Source organism: Pantherophis guttatus, chromosome 1, assembly GCF_059756535.1.
Source record: "Pantherophis guttatus breed Tessera chromosome 1, ASM5975653v1, whole genome shotgun sequence".
Classification (NCBI taxonomy): domain Eukaryota; kingdom Metazoa; phylum Chordata; class Lepidosauria; order Squamata; family Colubridae; genus Pantherophis; species Pantherophis guttatus.
In genome coordinates, this window is record NC_142063.1 from 177,820,061 (window position 1) to 177,836,022 (window position 15,962).

Here is a 15,962-nt window from a genome sequence, read left to right on the forward strand (position 1 = left end):
AAACAAAACCAGTCCCTCATTCTAGTGGAAGCCAATCCATTGAACAAATCATATAGTTCTTTTTGAAATATGGCCAACTTAAAATTCTAGGGTATTTTTTTTTCTTCTCTATTGCAAATATTCATAACACAATTGTTAGTTGGTAGAGAAGATTTAAATCTGAGTTAGTGAAAAGTACAAGGAATCTAAGAACCAGTTTTCCCCTCATGCTGTATTTGTAGTGCAGAGTACTCAGACTCTCTTAGAGAGTAATCAAATTCTCCTAGCTATAATACAAAATAATATGAAAAATCCCGAGAATGAAGCTTAAGGTGTGATCACTTTTTTTTAAAAAAAAATATTTTATTAAGTTTGTAAAATGCATTAAGTATCATTTCTATTTACATCGGAAGTGCAGTGTTTATACATATATACATATACACAAGATATGCACCTGGTATTTCTTAAGCTACTTATTCCTTTTATTAGGCACATCTTTTTCTCCTTTTTTTATTTTATCGTTCATCCATTCATACCACCTTCCCCAAACAGTATGGTATTCTGAGTTTTCATCCTCATTTATTTCATGTGTTAGTTTGCTCATCTCTGCGCACTCCAGTATTTTCCTAATTATATGTTCTTCTGTTGGCAGATCTTTCTCTTTCCAGTATTGTGCGTATGCCAGTCTCGCAGCAGTGGTGATATGTATAATTAAATAAATCTTTTTCTTTCCATAATTCCTCTTTACTATTCCCAGGAGAAATATTTCAGGTGTCAATTCAATATCTTCTCCAATTATTTCTTGTAACCATCTCCAAATCTTGCTCCAATACCTTTTCGCATCAGGGCATGTCCACCACATGTAGAAGAAGGTGCCCTGCCCATGACCACATTTCCAACAGTTCGGGTGAATATTTGGATACATCTTTGCTAGCCTAGCAGGGGCTAGATGCCACCTGTGTAACATTTTATACTGGTTTTCCTTATAAGTCACTGCTCTGGTCAATTTATAATTCCTATTCCATGCCTCTTCCCACTCGTTAAAATTTATACTGCGTCCAATATTCTTCTCCCATGCTCCCATGCGGTTTTTAATTGTGTCCTCTGTTCTATCTTCATCTAGTAGGTAGTTATATAGTTTGGCCAAAATATTTTTTTCTGTTCCCATCAAAACCTTATCGAATCCACTAGATCCTAGTTCTAAGCCGCATTCTTCCTTGTTTTTCTGGTATCTAGACTTTATTTGTAGATAAGTCCACCAGTCTAAATTGATACCTTGATCTCTCAAGGCATCGCTAGACTTAAGATTTCCTCCTTCATCTAGTATGTCTTTGTATCTACACATTTTCTTCTTTCCCCATCTATTAGGATAAATCAGGGCCTCCATCGTGGAGAGCCACTTTGGGACTTTTTTATAATATCACTGTTTAATTGCGGTCCATGTTTGTATTAAAGTATCTCTAATTTTATGCCTATGAAAATATGTTTTCTTTTTCTTCTCTGTGTCCCATAAATATGTGTGCCACCCTTTCTGTAGGTCGTGGCCTTCCAACGTTAGAATCCTTTCATTTTCCAGAGTGGCCCACTGCCTTATCCATACTAGCTTGGCTGCCCTGTAATATCTTTCCAAATCCGGGAGTCCAAATCCTCCTAAATCCCTTTTTCCTTGTAAGATTTTAAGTGAAATCCTTGGTCTTTTCCCACCCCATATAAATTTCCTAATGTTTTTGTTAAGATCTAAAAAGAATTTCTTATCCAGATTTACAGGTATCGTTTGATACAAATACAATAATTTTGGGAGGATGTTCATCTCAATCGAGGCTATTTTGCCTAGAAGTGACAATTGTATTTTCTTCCATCTATCCAAATCTTGTTTTATTTTCTTAGTTAAGGGGATATAGTTGTCTTCCTTTAGAGATGAACACCTTGAAGTTATCCAGATTCCTAGATACTTTATTTTTTTAACAACCTGTAATCCCAAATTGAATATCATAGATCAAGATGACCTGGCACAAAAAATAAAAAGAACAAAACAATACTATTTTGAGAATGCCAACAAGTCAATGGCTGGCTTATAAATTAAAAAAGGAAAATGAAAAAGGGACAATCCATATATTAGAAGACTCTAAGGGTAATTAGTTGAACAAAGAAGAGGATAAATTAGAGATAGCTAGGGAATACTATGAAGCTCTTTATAAAGAAGAGGAGATCCCAGAAGAAAAAAATAGAGAATTATTTGGCAAGTGAAGAGCTTCCACGGATAACAGAGGAAGAAAGGGAAATGCTCAATGGAAAGATAACGGTTGAAGAATTAAAAACAGCGCTCTCCAAACTCAAAAACAACAAATCGCCAGGCCCGGATGGATTCCCAGGAGAAATATATAAAAATCTAGAAGAAATATTACAACCAAAATTAGTGGAAATTTACAATGAGGCATTGATGGGCTCTAAAATCCCAGATTCGTGGAGGGAAGCCCATGTCACACTACTGCCAAAAGAGGGTGCCGACTTAAAACAAATTCAAAACTATAGACCAATTTCTCTCCTAAACTCCGACTACAAATTATTCATGAGTATAATGGCGGAAAGAACAAAAAAAATATTGAACACTTGGATACATAAGGATCAAAATGGATTTCTCCCAGGGAGGCAGATTAGGAATAATCTGAGAATTGTGTTGGATGTTCTAGAATATTATGAAGAACACCCAGGAAAGCAGATGGCCTTAGTCTTTGTAGATGCCCAGAGGGCATTTGACAATTTAAATTGGAATTTCATGATTAAACAAATTAAGATAATGGGATTTGGAGCAAATTTTGAAAAGATGATAAAAACTATTTATGACAACCAAAGGGCGAGCATCTTATTAAATGGAAACAGGACCAAAACATTCCAGATCAGGAAGGGGGTACGACAAGGTTGCCCCCTATCACCACTATTATTTATTTTGGCCTTAGAAGTTCTGCTACGGAAAATCAGGAATAATGGGGAAATTAAAGGATTAACAATCAGGAAAGAGGTATATAAAATGCAAGCATTTGCAGATGATGTGGCCTTGATCTTGGAAAACCCATTAGAGTCCGGACAAAATTTTTTAGAGGGGTTGGGTAAATACGGAGAAGTAGCAGGATTCAAATTGAATAAAACTAAAACCAAAATACTAACTAAGAATGTGACTGAGGTACAGAAGAAAGAGATAGAAGATGTGATCACTTCTTATGCCATAACACTTACAGTAGATTATGAACTAAAATAATCCTAATTGGGAAGATATTAGGTAATTTATTTTTTTTAAAAATCCCCACTCTAGTGGAAAATAGGGCTGCCCTTGAAGACCACTCAGAAACTACAATGTCCGGAATGCAGTAGTTCAGGGAGTTACGTATGAGAATCAATTTAATCACATAGCACAACTACTCTGAGAGTTACCAGTTTGGTTTGGTTACCAGTTTGCTTTTGGGTATACAAGTAGTCAGTGGTGCGATTCAAGGGATTTAACAATCGGTTCTCTGCCCTACTGATTTCTTCCAACAACCAGTTTGCCAAACTGCTCAGAAAGTTAACAACCAGTTCTCCCGAAGTGGTGCGAACTGGCTGAATCCCACCACTGCAAGTAGTCCTGGAGAAATGGCAGGCCACTTAACAAATATTCAAAATTACGACAGATGGGGGGGAGGGGGTGTTATGACAGCAATAGTACGTCCACAGTTATTTGCCCTTATGACAGATCATGGGGATGCTGCAGAACCCCCCACCTCTCTTCCTCCCCCCCACATTCCTGCCCCGACGGGATCCCACAGCACTTGGGCTTGCTCCCCATGCTGTATGGAAGCAGTCACCATTTTCAGGGCCTTGATAATTCCTTGCAGAAATGTCTGGCTTGCCAAAGCCTAGCAACAGTCGGGAGATTTTTGCAGCTGCCTGAGGACCAGCTGATCAGCAGCCAAAAAGCTCTGAAAGGTTAGGGAACTGGTTCTCTTTTTTTGCCACCAAAAGCAGGGCACCTTGGTAATAGGAAGAGGAGGAAAGAAACAGGAAAGGCAGGCATTCATAGTGTTTTCCTTCCCCATTGTTTCTCACTGCCAAAACAGTCAGCTGTGTGGTGGTCTGACTCTCAGGGTGAGGGGAGCCTTGGGAGGCCTGGGATACTAGGCCTCCCAGTATCTCCCCCATGCCTGAAAGGGAGAGCAGGGATGGCTGGTCATTACTTGAGGCTTTAACGTTTGTTGTGATTTCCAATCCTAATGGACAGGCTCCACTAGGGTCATAATTTGAGGACTATCTGTAATTCATAATGCTGATGTCCCCTGTTGTGGCTCCGTTACCTGAGCCTGTGTCATCGGCAGGAGAGGATTCCGAGAGTGAAGGAGAGGAGTTGGCAAGGCCTCCCTCTCCAGGACCCTCCTCTCTGGCAATGCCTTCGGTGTCCGCCAAAGGGCAAGAGATAGGGCCAGGGCCAAGCACGTCCACGCAGCCACAGATGGACAGTGATGAGGGTAATGAGTCTTGGCTGGATCCACGCCAGCGTCGCAGAGATAAGCGCGCGCAACAGAAGAAAAGGCGTGCCCGAGATTAGGCTGAGTCATTGGACCACACCCCACAGAATATAAAAGGGAGCGTGGTGGCCAGTCAAACCTTGTGACGAACAAAGCTGAAAGCTTCCACGCCATTCTGCATTGCCGGACTTTTTGCTATAGACTTTGCTGGATTATCTCTGGACTTGATTGACTCCGTAATTATTGAGCTGTTTCTTTTGATGTACCGGGAGCGGGGAGAAGTTATCTCTCCTCTTCGTAAATAATAAACTCTTGGCAGGCAGCCACTAGGTTGTTGCCAAGTTCCGTTATCATAAGGAAAAGGATTTTGCCGGCTGGTTTGGTCTTTAACTCTTGAACGTCTGTTGGTGTGTGCGCGTGTGGTTTATTTTATTTATTTTATTATTATTTTATTAATTTTATTTCTATACCGCCCTTCTCCCGAAGGACTCAGGGCGGTGTACAGCCTAATTAAAAACACAAAGACAGACAATATTTAAAAATAATTAAAATTATTAAATATTAGGCCCAATTTATCAAACCCCGAATTTAAAAACCCAATTTAAAACCAATTAAAATCTTTATATTGATAGCCCAGCCTGGCGGAACAACATGGTTTTGAGGGCACAGCGAAATACACGGAGATCAGAGATTTTGCGAATTTCTGGGGGGAGTTCATTCCAAAGGGCAGGGACTCCCACAGAGAAGGCCCTCCCCCTGGGTGTCGCCAGCCGACATAATTTGGCCGATGGCACCCTGAGGAGACCCTCTCTGTGGGAGCGGACTGGCCGGTGGGAGGCTACTGGTGGCAGAAGATGGTCTCGAAGGTACCCAGGTCCAATACCATGGAGCGCTTTAAAGGTGGTGACCAACACCTTGAATCGCACCCGGAAGACCACTGGGAGCCAGTGCAGCTCACGCAGGAGGGGTGTCACGTGGGCACAATGAGTTGCGCCCATAACCACCCGCGCGGCCGCATTCTGGACCAGCTGGAGCCTCCGGGTGCTTTTCAAGGGGAGCCCCATGTAGAGAGCATTGCAGTAGTCCAGTCGGGAGGTGACAAGGGCATGAGTGACTGTGCGCAAGGCGTCGCAGTCCAGAAAGGGCCACAACTGGCGGATCAGGCGAACCTGATAAAAAGCCCCCCTGGCCACGGCCGTCATATACATGTTACATGTAAAGCCGCTGGGTGAGATCATCCGTGGTTTCGGGGTGAAGTACCACCAATACGCTGATGACACCCAGCTGTACATCTCCACCCCAGACCACCCCAACGATGCCCCTGAAGTGATGTCCCGGTGTCTGGAGGCCGTGCGGATCTGGATGGGGAGGAACAGACTCAGACTCAACCCATCCAAGACCGAGTGGCTGTGGTTTCCGATGTCCCGATATAGTTAGTTGACGCCATCACTGACTATTGGGGGCAAATCGCTGGCCCCCACGGAGAGGGCTCGCAACTTGGGCGTCCTCCTGGATTCACGGCTGTCATTAGAAGAGCATTTGACAGCCGTGACCGGGAGGATTTTTAATCAGGTTCGCCTGATTTGCCAGTTGCGTCCCTTTCTGGATCGGGACTCCCTACACACAGTCACTCATGCCCTCGTCACTTCCTGCCTGGACTATTGTAACGCTCTCTACATGGGGCTCCCCTTGAGGAGCACCAGGAGGCTCCAACTGGCGCAGAGTGCGGCCGCGCGGGTGGTTATGGGAGCAACATGGCGCTCCCATGTGACACCTCTCCTGCGCGAGGTGCACTGGCTCCCGGTGGTCTTCTGGGTGCACTTCAAGGTTTTGGTCACCACCTTTAGAGCGCTCCATGGCTTAGGACCTGGTTATTTATGGGACTGCCTACTACCACAAACAGCCTCCCACCGGCCGGTACGCTCTCATAGAGAGGGACTCCTCCGGGTGCCGTCAGCCAAACAATGTCGACTGGCGGCCCCTAGTGGGAGGGCCTTCTCTGTGGGGGCACCTACTGTCTGGAATGAGCTCCCCCCGGAGATACGAAGGATCCCAGACCTGCGCACCTTCCGCCGCGCTGTGAAGACCTTTTTATTCCACCAGGCGGGCTTGGCCTAATCCTTTCCCTCTTTTTTAATATGTAAATTTTAATCTGTTTTAAATTATTGGGGTGTTTTAATTTGTCAGGGCCAAAATTATTTAATTCGATTTTATCTGGTTTTTTAAATTTTTTGTATCTATGTATTTTATTGTTTGGCTGTTCACTGCCCTGAGTCCTTCGGGAGTAGGGCGGTATACAAATCAAATTAATAATAATAATAATAATAATAATAATAATAATAATAATAATAATAATAATAATAATAATAATAATAATAATAATAATTTCTTCTAAAGACAGCCGTGCCTCCAGGAGGATGCCCAGATTGTGGGCCCTCTCTGTGGGGTGTAAAGACTCACCCCCAATAGTCAGCGATGGTACCAGCTGACTATATCGCGGCGCTGGAAACCACAGCCACTCAGTCTTGGAGGGGTTGAGTCTGAGCCTATTTCTCCCCATCCAGACCCGCACGGCCTCCAGGCAGCGAGACATCACATCAAGGGCATCGTTGGGGTGGTCTGGGGTGGAGATATACAGCTGAGTATCATCAGCGTACAGATGGACTCTCACCCCAAAACCACGGATGATCTCACCCAGCGGCTTCACATAAATGTTGAACAGAAGGGGTGAGAGGACCGACCCTGCGGCACTCCCCATGCAAGGCGCCTCAATGTTCTGGTTGGGGACAGAACATCCCCTTTAAAACCCTTCATCGCAGTGGTGGGTTCGCACTGGTTTGGGCGAACTGGTAGCGGTAATTTGGCCTCGGTCGCCGAACCGGTAGTGACCACTGGCTGGCCACGCCCCCGAACCAGTAGCTCTGTCACCACTCACTTGCCCCCCCCCACAACTTCCGGGAGCAGCTGACAAGGAGGCAGCCACTGGGAGGCTTCTCGCAGTCGCATCAAAAAAAGAAAAAGCCTCCCAGTCGTTGCCTCTTTGAGAGCTGCTTTGTGGCTGTGGTGGCTGGCTGTAGGCTGCTGAAAACTACTGGAGGTCGCTGAAAAAGCTGCTGCCGTCACATCCCATTGCCTGCTGCACTGCGCTCAGATTGACGCATCCGATTGCCTGCTGCTTCAGTCCGAGAGCAACGCAGCAGGCAATGGGATGCACGTGCATGGCTGGTGCGAAGAACAGGGGGCGACAGCAGTGGCTTTTTCAGCGACCTCTGGTAGTTTTCGGTGGCCTGTGGCCAGCTGCCACAGCCACAAAGCGGCTCTCAAAGAGGCAGCAGCTGGGAGGCTTTTTCTTTTTCAATGCAACTGCGAGAAGCTTCCCAGCCGTCCCCTCTTTGCCAGCTGCTTCCCAGCAGCAGAGGCTTTCTGGAGGCCACTGAAAACTACCGGAGGTCAGCTTGCTTTCTGGACTCTGGACCAGCCACCACAGGAGAAAGGTAAGCAGCCAAAAAAAAAGAGGCGGTGGGGGGGGGAGGAAGCAGGGCTAGGGCCAGGGCTGCTGAAGGAGGGGAAATAGGGTTACGTGTGTGATTGGTGAAGGGAGGGCGGGGCGGCATACAGGAGGAGGCCTTTGATAGATTAGGCCAGGCCTGGGCAGAAAATAAGTAGATAGGTAGAAATAAAAAAAAAAATCCTACCTTTGTCTATGGGTGTGGGTAGGTGGGGGGAGGGGTCATGTGACTGAGTGGCTGTGGCTGTGAATGACATCAAGTTGGCCATGTCCACAGTTACATGACCACCAAGCCATGCCCACCAAACAAGCCATGCCCACAGAACCGGTAGTAAAAAAATTTGAGACCCACCACTGCTTCATCGGCTACGACTTGTGTATCTTTACAGTTGTCTGTTTCTAGTAGTTTCTGTCCATCCATTAAACCCAGAAAGAGAGGAGTTTATACAAATACTCTTCTCTGACATAGTGATATCTGCTGGATCTCTGGAGGTTAGATTTCTATGTTGCTTCCCCTGATCTCTGGAACAAGGTTCCCCCAAATACTTGATCAATGATTATGCTCCTAAATTTTTTGAAAAGATCTATCTGTCTCCTTCTCTTTCTTAGTTCTTTCAGTGTGTCTTTGAAACTTGGTATGTTATAGAATCATAGAATTATAAGGTTGGAAGGGACCTTGAAGGTCTTCTAGTCAGACCCCCTGCCCAAGGCAGGTGACCTTATATCCTCCTGAAAAAATGATTCTACAATCTCTTCTTTAAAATGTCCAGTGATGGAGCACCCACAAGGCAAGCTGTTCCATTGATTAATTGTTTTGTCAGGAAATTTCTCCTTAGTTCCAGTTTAAATTTCTCTTTAACAAGCTTCCACACATTGCTCCTTGTTTTGCCCTCAGGTGCTTTGAATAATAAGTCTACCTCCTCTTCTCTGTGACAGCCCCTTAAGTACTAGATGACAGACAGCTATCATCGATCCCTTCATTAGGCTAGAGTCTAGACCAGGGGTCTGCAACCTTAAAAACTCAAAGAGCCATTTGGACCCATTTCCCACAGGAAAAAAAAAACACACCAGGAGCCACAAAACCTGGGTGGGTTTGGCCAACTCGATGTAACGCATTCCCACCCTGTCACATGACCCCCCAGCCATGCCTACCCAGCCACAAAACCATTCTCTCTCTATGTCTCTCTCTCCCCCTCTCCCTATCTTCCCCTCTTTTTCCTTCTCTCTCCCCCCTCCCCCATTCTGAATCTCTCTGTCCCTCTCCCTATCTTCCCATCTCTCCCCCCTCTCCTCTCTCCCCCATGTCTCTCTCTCCCACTATATCTCTCTCTCCCCCTCTCCATCTCTTCTCCCCTCTCTCCCCCTCTCTCTGTCTATCACTGTGTGCATGTCTCTCTATGTCTCTCTCCCCCTCTCTGTGTATCACTCTGTATGTCTCTCTCCCCTCTCTGTGTATCACTCTTTATGTCTCTCTCTCTCTCTCTCTCTCTCTCTCTCTCTCCTCCTTTTATTTCTTCTTTTTGGAAATCCGGTCTGACTGAGGAAAGATTGCCAGCAGCGGCGGAGGCTTCCCTTTGGGCGACTGTCTTCCTCCTTCCACCCTCCTTCTCCTCTTGTGACCCCATGGCCGGCTGTGGCTGAGCTGGGAGTGTGTGCATGCATGGGGAGACCCTCCATGACCGAGCACCAAAGCGTAGCAAAGGCACACAGGCTTAAGGAGGGTCTTAACAGGATGCAACAGGACGAGGCTTCTCTCCTGCACTGAGGCTCCAGCCATCGCCTTGTCATGTTGTCTCCCACCCTCGGCCAAGCGCAAAGCGGCAGGAAGTGAAGGCTGCCTTATGAGCAAATGTGGCGGTAAGGCAGGTACAGGGCCGCTTTGCTCCTGTACTCTTCGGTGACCCTCCTCCCCCTCCTCTTGTAACCCCCTGGCTTGCTGTGGCTGAGCAAGGAGCATGCACATGTGGGGGAGACCCTCTTTAAGCGAGCGGCCGCCCACCCCGTGTGTGCCTTTCCTGTGCTTTGGTGCTTCCTGGAGGAGGGTCTCCCCATCCGTACACACACTCCCAGCTCAGCCACAGCCTGCCAGGGGTTCAGAAGAGAAGGAGGCGGAGGATGGTCACCTGAAGGGAAGCCTCCGCTATGGCTGGCGATCGTTTCTCAGCCAGCCCAGATTTCCAAAAATATCCAAAAAAATAAAAGTGGCGAGGGGTGGGACAGTGGGACAGGGGCAGGGATGGGTTCTAAAAATTTTTACTACCGGTTCTGTGGGCGTGGCTTATTTTGTGGGCGTGGTTTGATGGTCATGTGACAATTCTTTAGGATTTAGCAGAGGTACTGGTCTACCAGGCTTTTAACTGCTTGCAGAGCCATACTGGTCTACCCATTTGATTTTGGAGCATTCCGGTCTACCTACTTGTTTTTGGAGCACACTGGACTACCACCACACTGCCTTTTACTGCTGATCAGCTGTACAGCGGCCCTCTGAAGCACCGCGGCAAGAGTTTAAACAGTTTTTTTCCTTCTAGCCGATCAGCTGGGACTCGGGAGGCAGCGAATAGATTGGTGGCGAGGCCAGGCAGAGGTGGTATTTACCGGTTCTCCGAACTACTCAAAATTTCCACCACTGGTTTGCAAGAACCTGGGAGAACCGGTTGCAACCCACCACTAGACAGGGGGCCACAGCAGAGGGCCCAAAGAGCCGCATGCAGCTCTGGAGCCGTGGGTTGCCAACACCCGGTCTAGACATTAACCGTTCATCGTACAGTTTGGCTTATCCATATCCCTTATCATTTTGTTGCTTTTCTGTGCCTCTAGGGCCTCAGCATTTATTTATTTTTTTGCATTGTGGTGACCAGAAATGAACTCAGTATTGCAAGTGAGGACTCACTAGTGCAGTGTAGAGCAGTAGTATCACTTCTCATGATCTTAATGCTATCCCTCTGTTGATGCAGCCTAGGACAGCATTGGCTTTTGGGGAAGTTGCAACACACTGGTGGCTCATACTTAAGTGGTGATCCATTAGGACACCAACATCCCACTCACAAGTTATTACAGTTGAGCCAGTTATCGGTTATTCTATACATTTGCATTTGGTTTTTCCTGCCTAAGTTCAGGACCTTACTTTTCTCACCATTGAACTGCTTCTTTTGGATATATTGTTCTTCTTTGCAGCAAAAAAAAAAAAATGTACATGAATTGTTTGCTAACCATGCCTGGAGTAGCTATATATTAATCCAAAATATTAATTCTTATATATTGTTTGACTGCTGTATTAAGTATATATATTGCTCAGACTCTACTATAATTGGAACAATCTCTAAGCCAAGTAATAACTAAAGCATATACTGCAGGTAAGATATGTGCTAAATGTGTATACCCAATACCAAAGAAGCATTGAGAGAGAAAGCCCAAATGTACTAGACATCAACCAGCAACACAATATTCACATATGTGCCTCTTTGCATTTGCAGAATACTAACTCTATTATTCCCATATTGAAACTCTATGAGCAGCCTAGCTAAGCAATATTTAATGTTAATGTTCTCAGGACAATATCTACCCCACAGCCATGCCTCTAATAGCAATTCCCAGTGAATTTGTTTGCATTGTTTGGAGAGAAGATTGGATTTTTATTATCCTGTGAACAAGTCAAGAGGAAAATACTATGGTTGGATTCCCTCTACATGCAGGCAGTCTAATTTTGCAGGATTAATTTGCAAGTAAAGTTCAGGATCTGGCAAGTATTCAAAGCTTCAGCCTACCTCATAAAGTCTCAGGTCTTTTTCTTGAACAAGCTTTTTCACAAAAGCTGCAATGAAAAGTGTCCAAGCAGCCATTAATGTAAATGGAAGAGAGTAGGTCACACTAGTCAGAAACCTGTAAAAAGTGAAGTAATTAATTAGGTAAATCCAAAGTAGTTTCCCTTTGTGAATTATAATTAAGATAATTTTCAAAATACTATAAAAGCCTTTGAACAGTAAAAATGTTTTCTCTCACACAGTCTATAATTAAAAAGTATTTGATCATTTTAAGAACAGGAATATATTTTGCTGGACTCAACTTCAGCCTTCTTTGACAAATATCTTGTCTTTCCTCAATCTCTAATCACGCTGGTACAGAGATATGAACTTTTGCACTGCAAAACATTGCACAATACAATATGTATAGCTACTTTGCATGACTCCTGATCAGTGGTGAAATATGAACTGGTTTGCTACTAGTTCGCTGGCCGCACATGCACAGTTCGGACCAAATGCGCTTGTGCATGCACATTACATACCAAAAAGAGTCTTGGGAAGGTAAGTAGAACAGTGAGGGGGGGAAATTAGCTGTGGTGTGCAGTCTTGGGAACCTTTTTAAAAACTTTTTTAAAGCATTTTTTACTACCGGTTCGGGCGAATAGGTAGTAAAAAATGCTTTTAAAAAGTAAAAAAAAAGAGGTTCCGATGATCACAGCTGTGCCGCGCGATCATCAGAACCTTTTTTTTTTACTTTTTTAAAGCATTTTTTTATTACCTATTCGCCCGAACCAGTAGTAAAAAAATGCTTTAAAAAAGTTTTTAAAAAAGCTTCCAATGATCACATGACACAACTGTGATCTTGGGAACCTTTTTTAAACCTTTTTAAAGCATTTTTTTTACTACCTATTCGCCCGAACCAGTAGTAAAAAAATGCTTAAAAAGTTTTTTAAAAAGTTCCGATGATCGCGCGTCACTCAGCTGATCGTCGGAACTTTTTTTTTTACATTTTTTTTTACTACCGGTTCAATGAACCAATAGTATTTTTTACTACCAGTTCAGGCGAACTGGCCTAAACCGGTAGCATTTCACCCCTGCTCCTGATTATTTTTACATCCCCGCAAAATCTGAGAAATAGCTGATGTAAGATGGTCCACAAAGGCAAAGTCTATTGTTATGTATTTCAAAGTCCCTCTAAAATTCAATATCTAGTTATATGTTCAAAATATCAGCATATTAATGCTCACATAGCATTTTACAACTTTGCATGTCATTAAAAATTCCAGAGCAATGCACAATGAAACCATCAAGCTACAGTGATGTAATACAGTAATATACAGTAAATTCAATCAAGAAAAATATTAAACCTAGGTCAAATCAATGATTATTACATATAGCTGGCACTGATGGAATGATGGAAATAACCAGATAGAACTCTTCCATTTTTGGCTGAATCACTTCACTTTGTAATATTTCTCATCATAATGGAGAGATCATTCCATATACTGGGCTTTTGCAACAACACATGTTCTCATTTACTTATGCAAAGCATCCTATGCAGAACATAATAACTCAATAGATCTTACATGAAAGATAAGTGAGGAGACATTATGAAAACACTCTGCAAATACCTGAAGAAGTCCCTCACAAAAAATGCTATATCCTGCTCTCTGCTGACACAAACTGCAGGGTATGGAATAGTGGATTTAAATTAGAAGACGGAAAAAATCATAAAAGTAAAGATTAATTTTAACAATAGAGACAAATATTAAATGGGTGATGAGCTGTATTCAATCAAGCTAGATGACCATCTGTCAAAAATTCATGCAACTAAGCATAAGGTCACATTCACAGGCCTAAATTCAGTGGTGAGTAAAAAATAATTTATCATAATCGCTGTTAATGGATCATAAAAAACTTTAACCCAACTCTCATTTGATACTTTCTTATGCATTATTGTACATCACAGTTTGGAAATCTCACATATTCATAATTTACAAGTTCAGCTGTAATAGAGTTTTGATTAAAAAAACAAATCAACATATATTCTGTTACTGGAATATCATACAATTAATAAGTTTTAGCTATTTCCCCCCACTAAGATATTAAATATCCTGCCAATTCACATAGACTTACATGTCTTTATTATAACAAGGATATGGTGTAGCCTGAACTTGGACAGCTATTTCTTCTGCACTTTTCCCAGTCTGTAGTTCAATTATTGCTCTATCAATGCTATCTTGGATGTAGACAAATGCTCGACTGTAGATTTGGCTTTGAGAGGCTGAATTATGTGGCCCCACTGTCCAAATTTTTTCTCGTATTCTTTTTGTTGTTTGAGAAATCTTGCTGCTCATTCGAATGGTATAATTGACTAATGGTGGAAGGGAAAGTCCACTAGGTGTTATGTGTTTTCTTGTCCCACTTGAAGGTAACTTGAAAATGACACCTTTAAAAAAGGAAGAGAAACATTTGCAATTACCAAATAACTAGTATATGATAAATATGTATGTGGCCAACAGAGGCTGCACCCTGATCTATCAATTGGGAGAATAATAAAATAAAAATGAATAATATCAGCTATGTTGGTGTAACTTACACCTTCTGTAATTACTATTGAGGTTACATTCAATCCAAATCCTTTACCTGTTCTTATGAAACAGAAGTATTTCCAGAGGGCTGCAGTGAAATGATATAGTCTGCTGGGTTTTGCCTTATACAGTACGCATTCCAGGATAGTTTACTTGTTGATAAAATAATTTAATTCATTGAAAATGAAAAACATGTCACATGTGCATTAGTTTGATCATATGAGTACTTTGAAATTATAGGTTATGGCAGGTTAGCTCAAATAATATGTCTAATCTTGATACTTTTTTAAAAGTTCCAGTGGGAAAAAATCCATACCACCTTACTTACTTGCCAAAAGTTCATTTCTCAGAAACAGATCTTTTGCCATCATCTCCATTTCCTCTACAGTTTTGCCTGGCTGAATGCGATCAAGCAGCACACATGAAGAGGCATTTATTGATAGTCTTGCTAAAATAATAAGTTGATTTATTATGTCAGTGCTATTCTGTAGTTCCAAACGTATATCATCTGTATGAGTTAAAAAGATAGGTAGTATTAAAAAAGAAAGAGAAAGCCACTTTGTGCAGTAATTAAGACATCAGAAGAGCAGGAGTCAGTGAGTTCTAGTCCTGCCTTAGGCACAAAGCCATCTGAGTGACCTTGGACCAGTCATATTCTTTCAGCCCTAGGAAGGAGACAATGACAAAGCACTTCTGAAAAACCTTGCTAAGAAAACTGCAGGGATTACTCAGACAGTTGCCAGAAGACAACATTGACTCAAATATTAAATTAAATTAAATTCCTCATCAAATCAGAATGTATTGTCTGAGGCTCATGGGAAATAGTCCTCTTCAACATCATGAATAGGTTGAGGAACATTTTGGAAAAGAATGATAAGCATTCTCTCCATTTCCTCATCGGATTTTCAATATTCTAGAATACGGGTGTCAAACTCGGCACATCATGTTGCTGTCATGTGACGTTTCACAATGTTTTTCCCATTCACAAAGCTGAAGTGGGCATGGCTTGAGCGCAGAGGTGATATTTTGGAGAACTGATAGTGGAAATTTTGAGTAGTTCAGAGAACCGGTAAATACCACCTCTGACTGGCCCCATCCCCATCTATTCTCTGCCTCCCGAGTCCCAGCTGATCGGGAGGAAATGGGGATTTTGCAGTAACCTTCCCCTGGAGTAGGGAGGGAATGAAGATTTTACAGTATCCTTCCCCTGCCACACCCACCAAGGCATGTACACAGAACCGGTAGTAAAAATTTTTGAATCCCATCATTGCTTGAGTGTGATGGTCTGCAGGCCGCCAGTTTGACACCCCTGTTCTAGAAGATTGAAATACATTTTCAAAAAAAATGATTACAAAAAATGACTGAAATAATAGAATGAAATTTAATGGAGATAAATGCAGTGTTCCTCACTCAGTAAACAGAACTAAAATGCTCAGCTTTAACATTTGGTTTATCCAGTTTGGCAATAGTGAAAACCATATTGGAATAGAAATCTCTTTTATATCCATTGTCTGCTGTTGATGCATGGACATACTCATACTCCTTTCTTGATAGCTGTCATGCCCCAGCATATAATTTATATACTGTTGTTACTCTTAGCCCCATCTAGTGGCCGGAGGAGCAAATACCAATCTATATTGTATTGAAG

At 43.0% G+C, this 15,962-nt stretch overlaps 1 protein-coding gene across 1 annotated transcript in view; it reads right to left on the minus strand.

The window, feature by feature from the left end:
* Positions 1-15,962, minus strand: part of ABCA12 (ATP binding cassette subfamily A member 12) — a 344,530-nt gene that overhangs the window by 163,819 nt on the left and 164,749 nt on the right. The window contains exons 22-24 of the mRNA XM_034433493.3: positions 14,643-14,822; positions 13,860-14,172; positions 11,748-11,862 (exon numbers count right to left, since the gene is read on the minus strand). Of these exons, the coding sequence (XP_034289384.2) occupies positions 11,748-11,862; positions 13,860-14,172; positions 14,643-14,822 (608 nt within the window). The remainder of the gene's footprint in view (positions 1-11,747; positions 11,863-13,859; positions 14,173-14,642; positions 14,823-15,962) is intronic.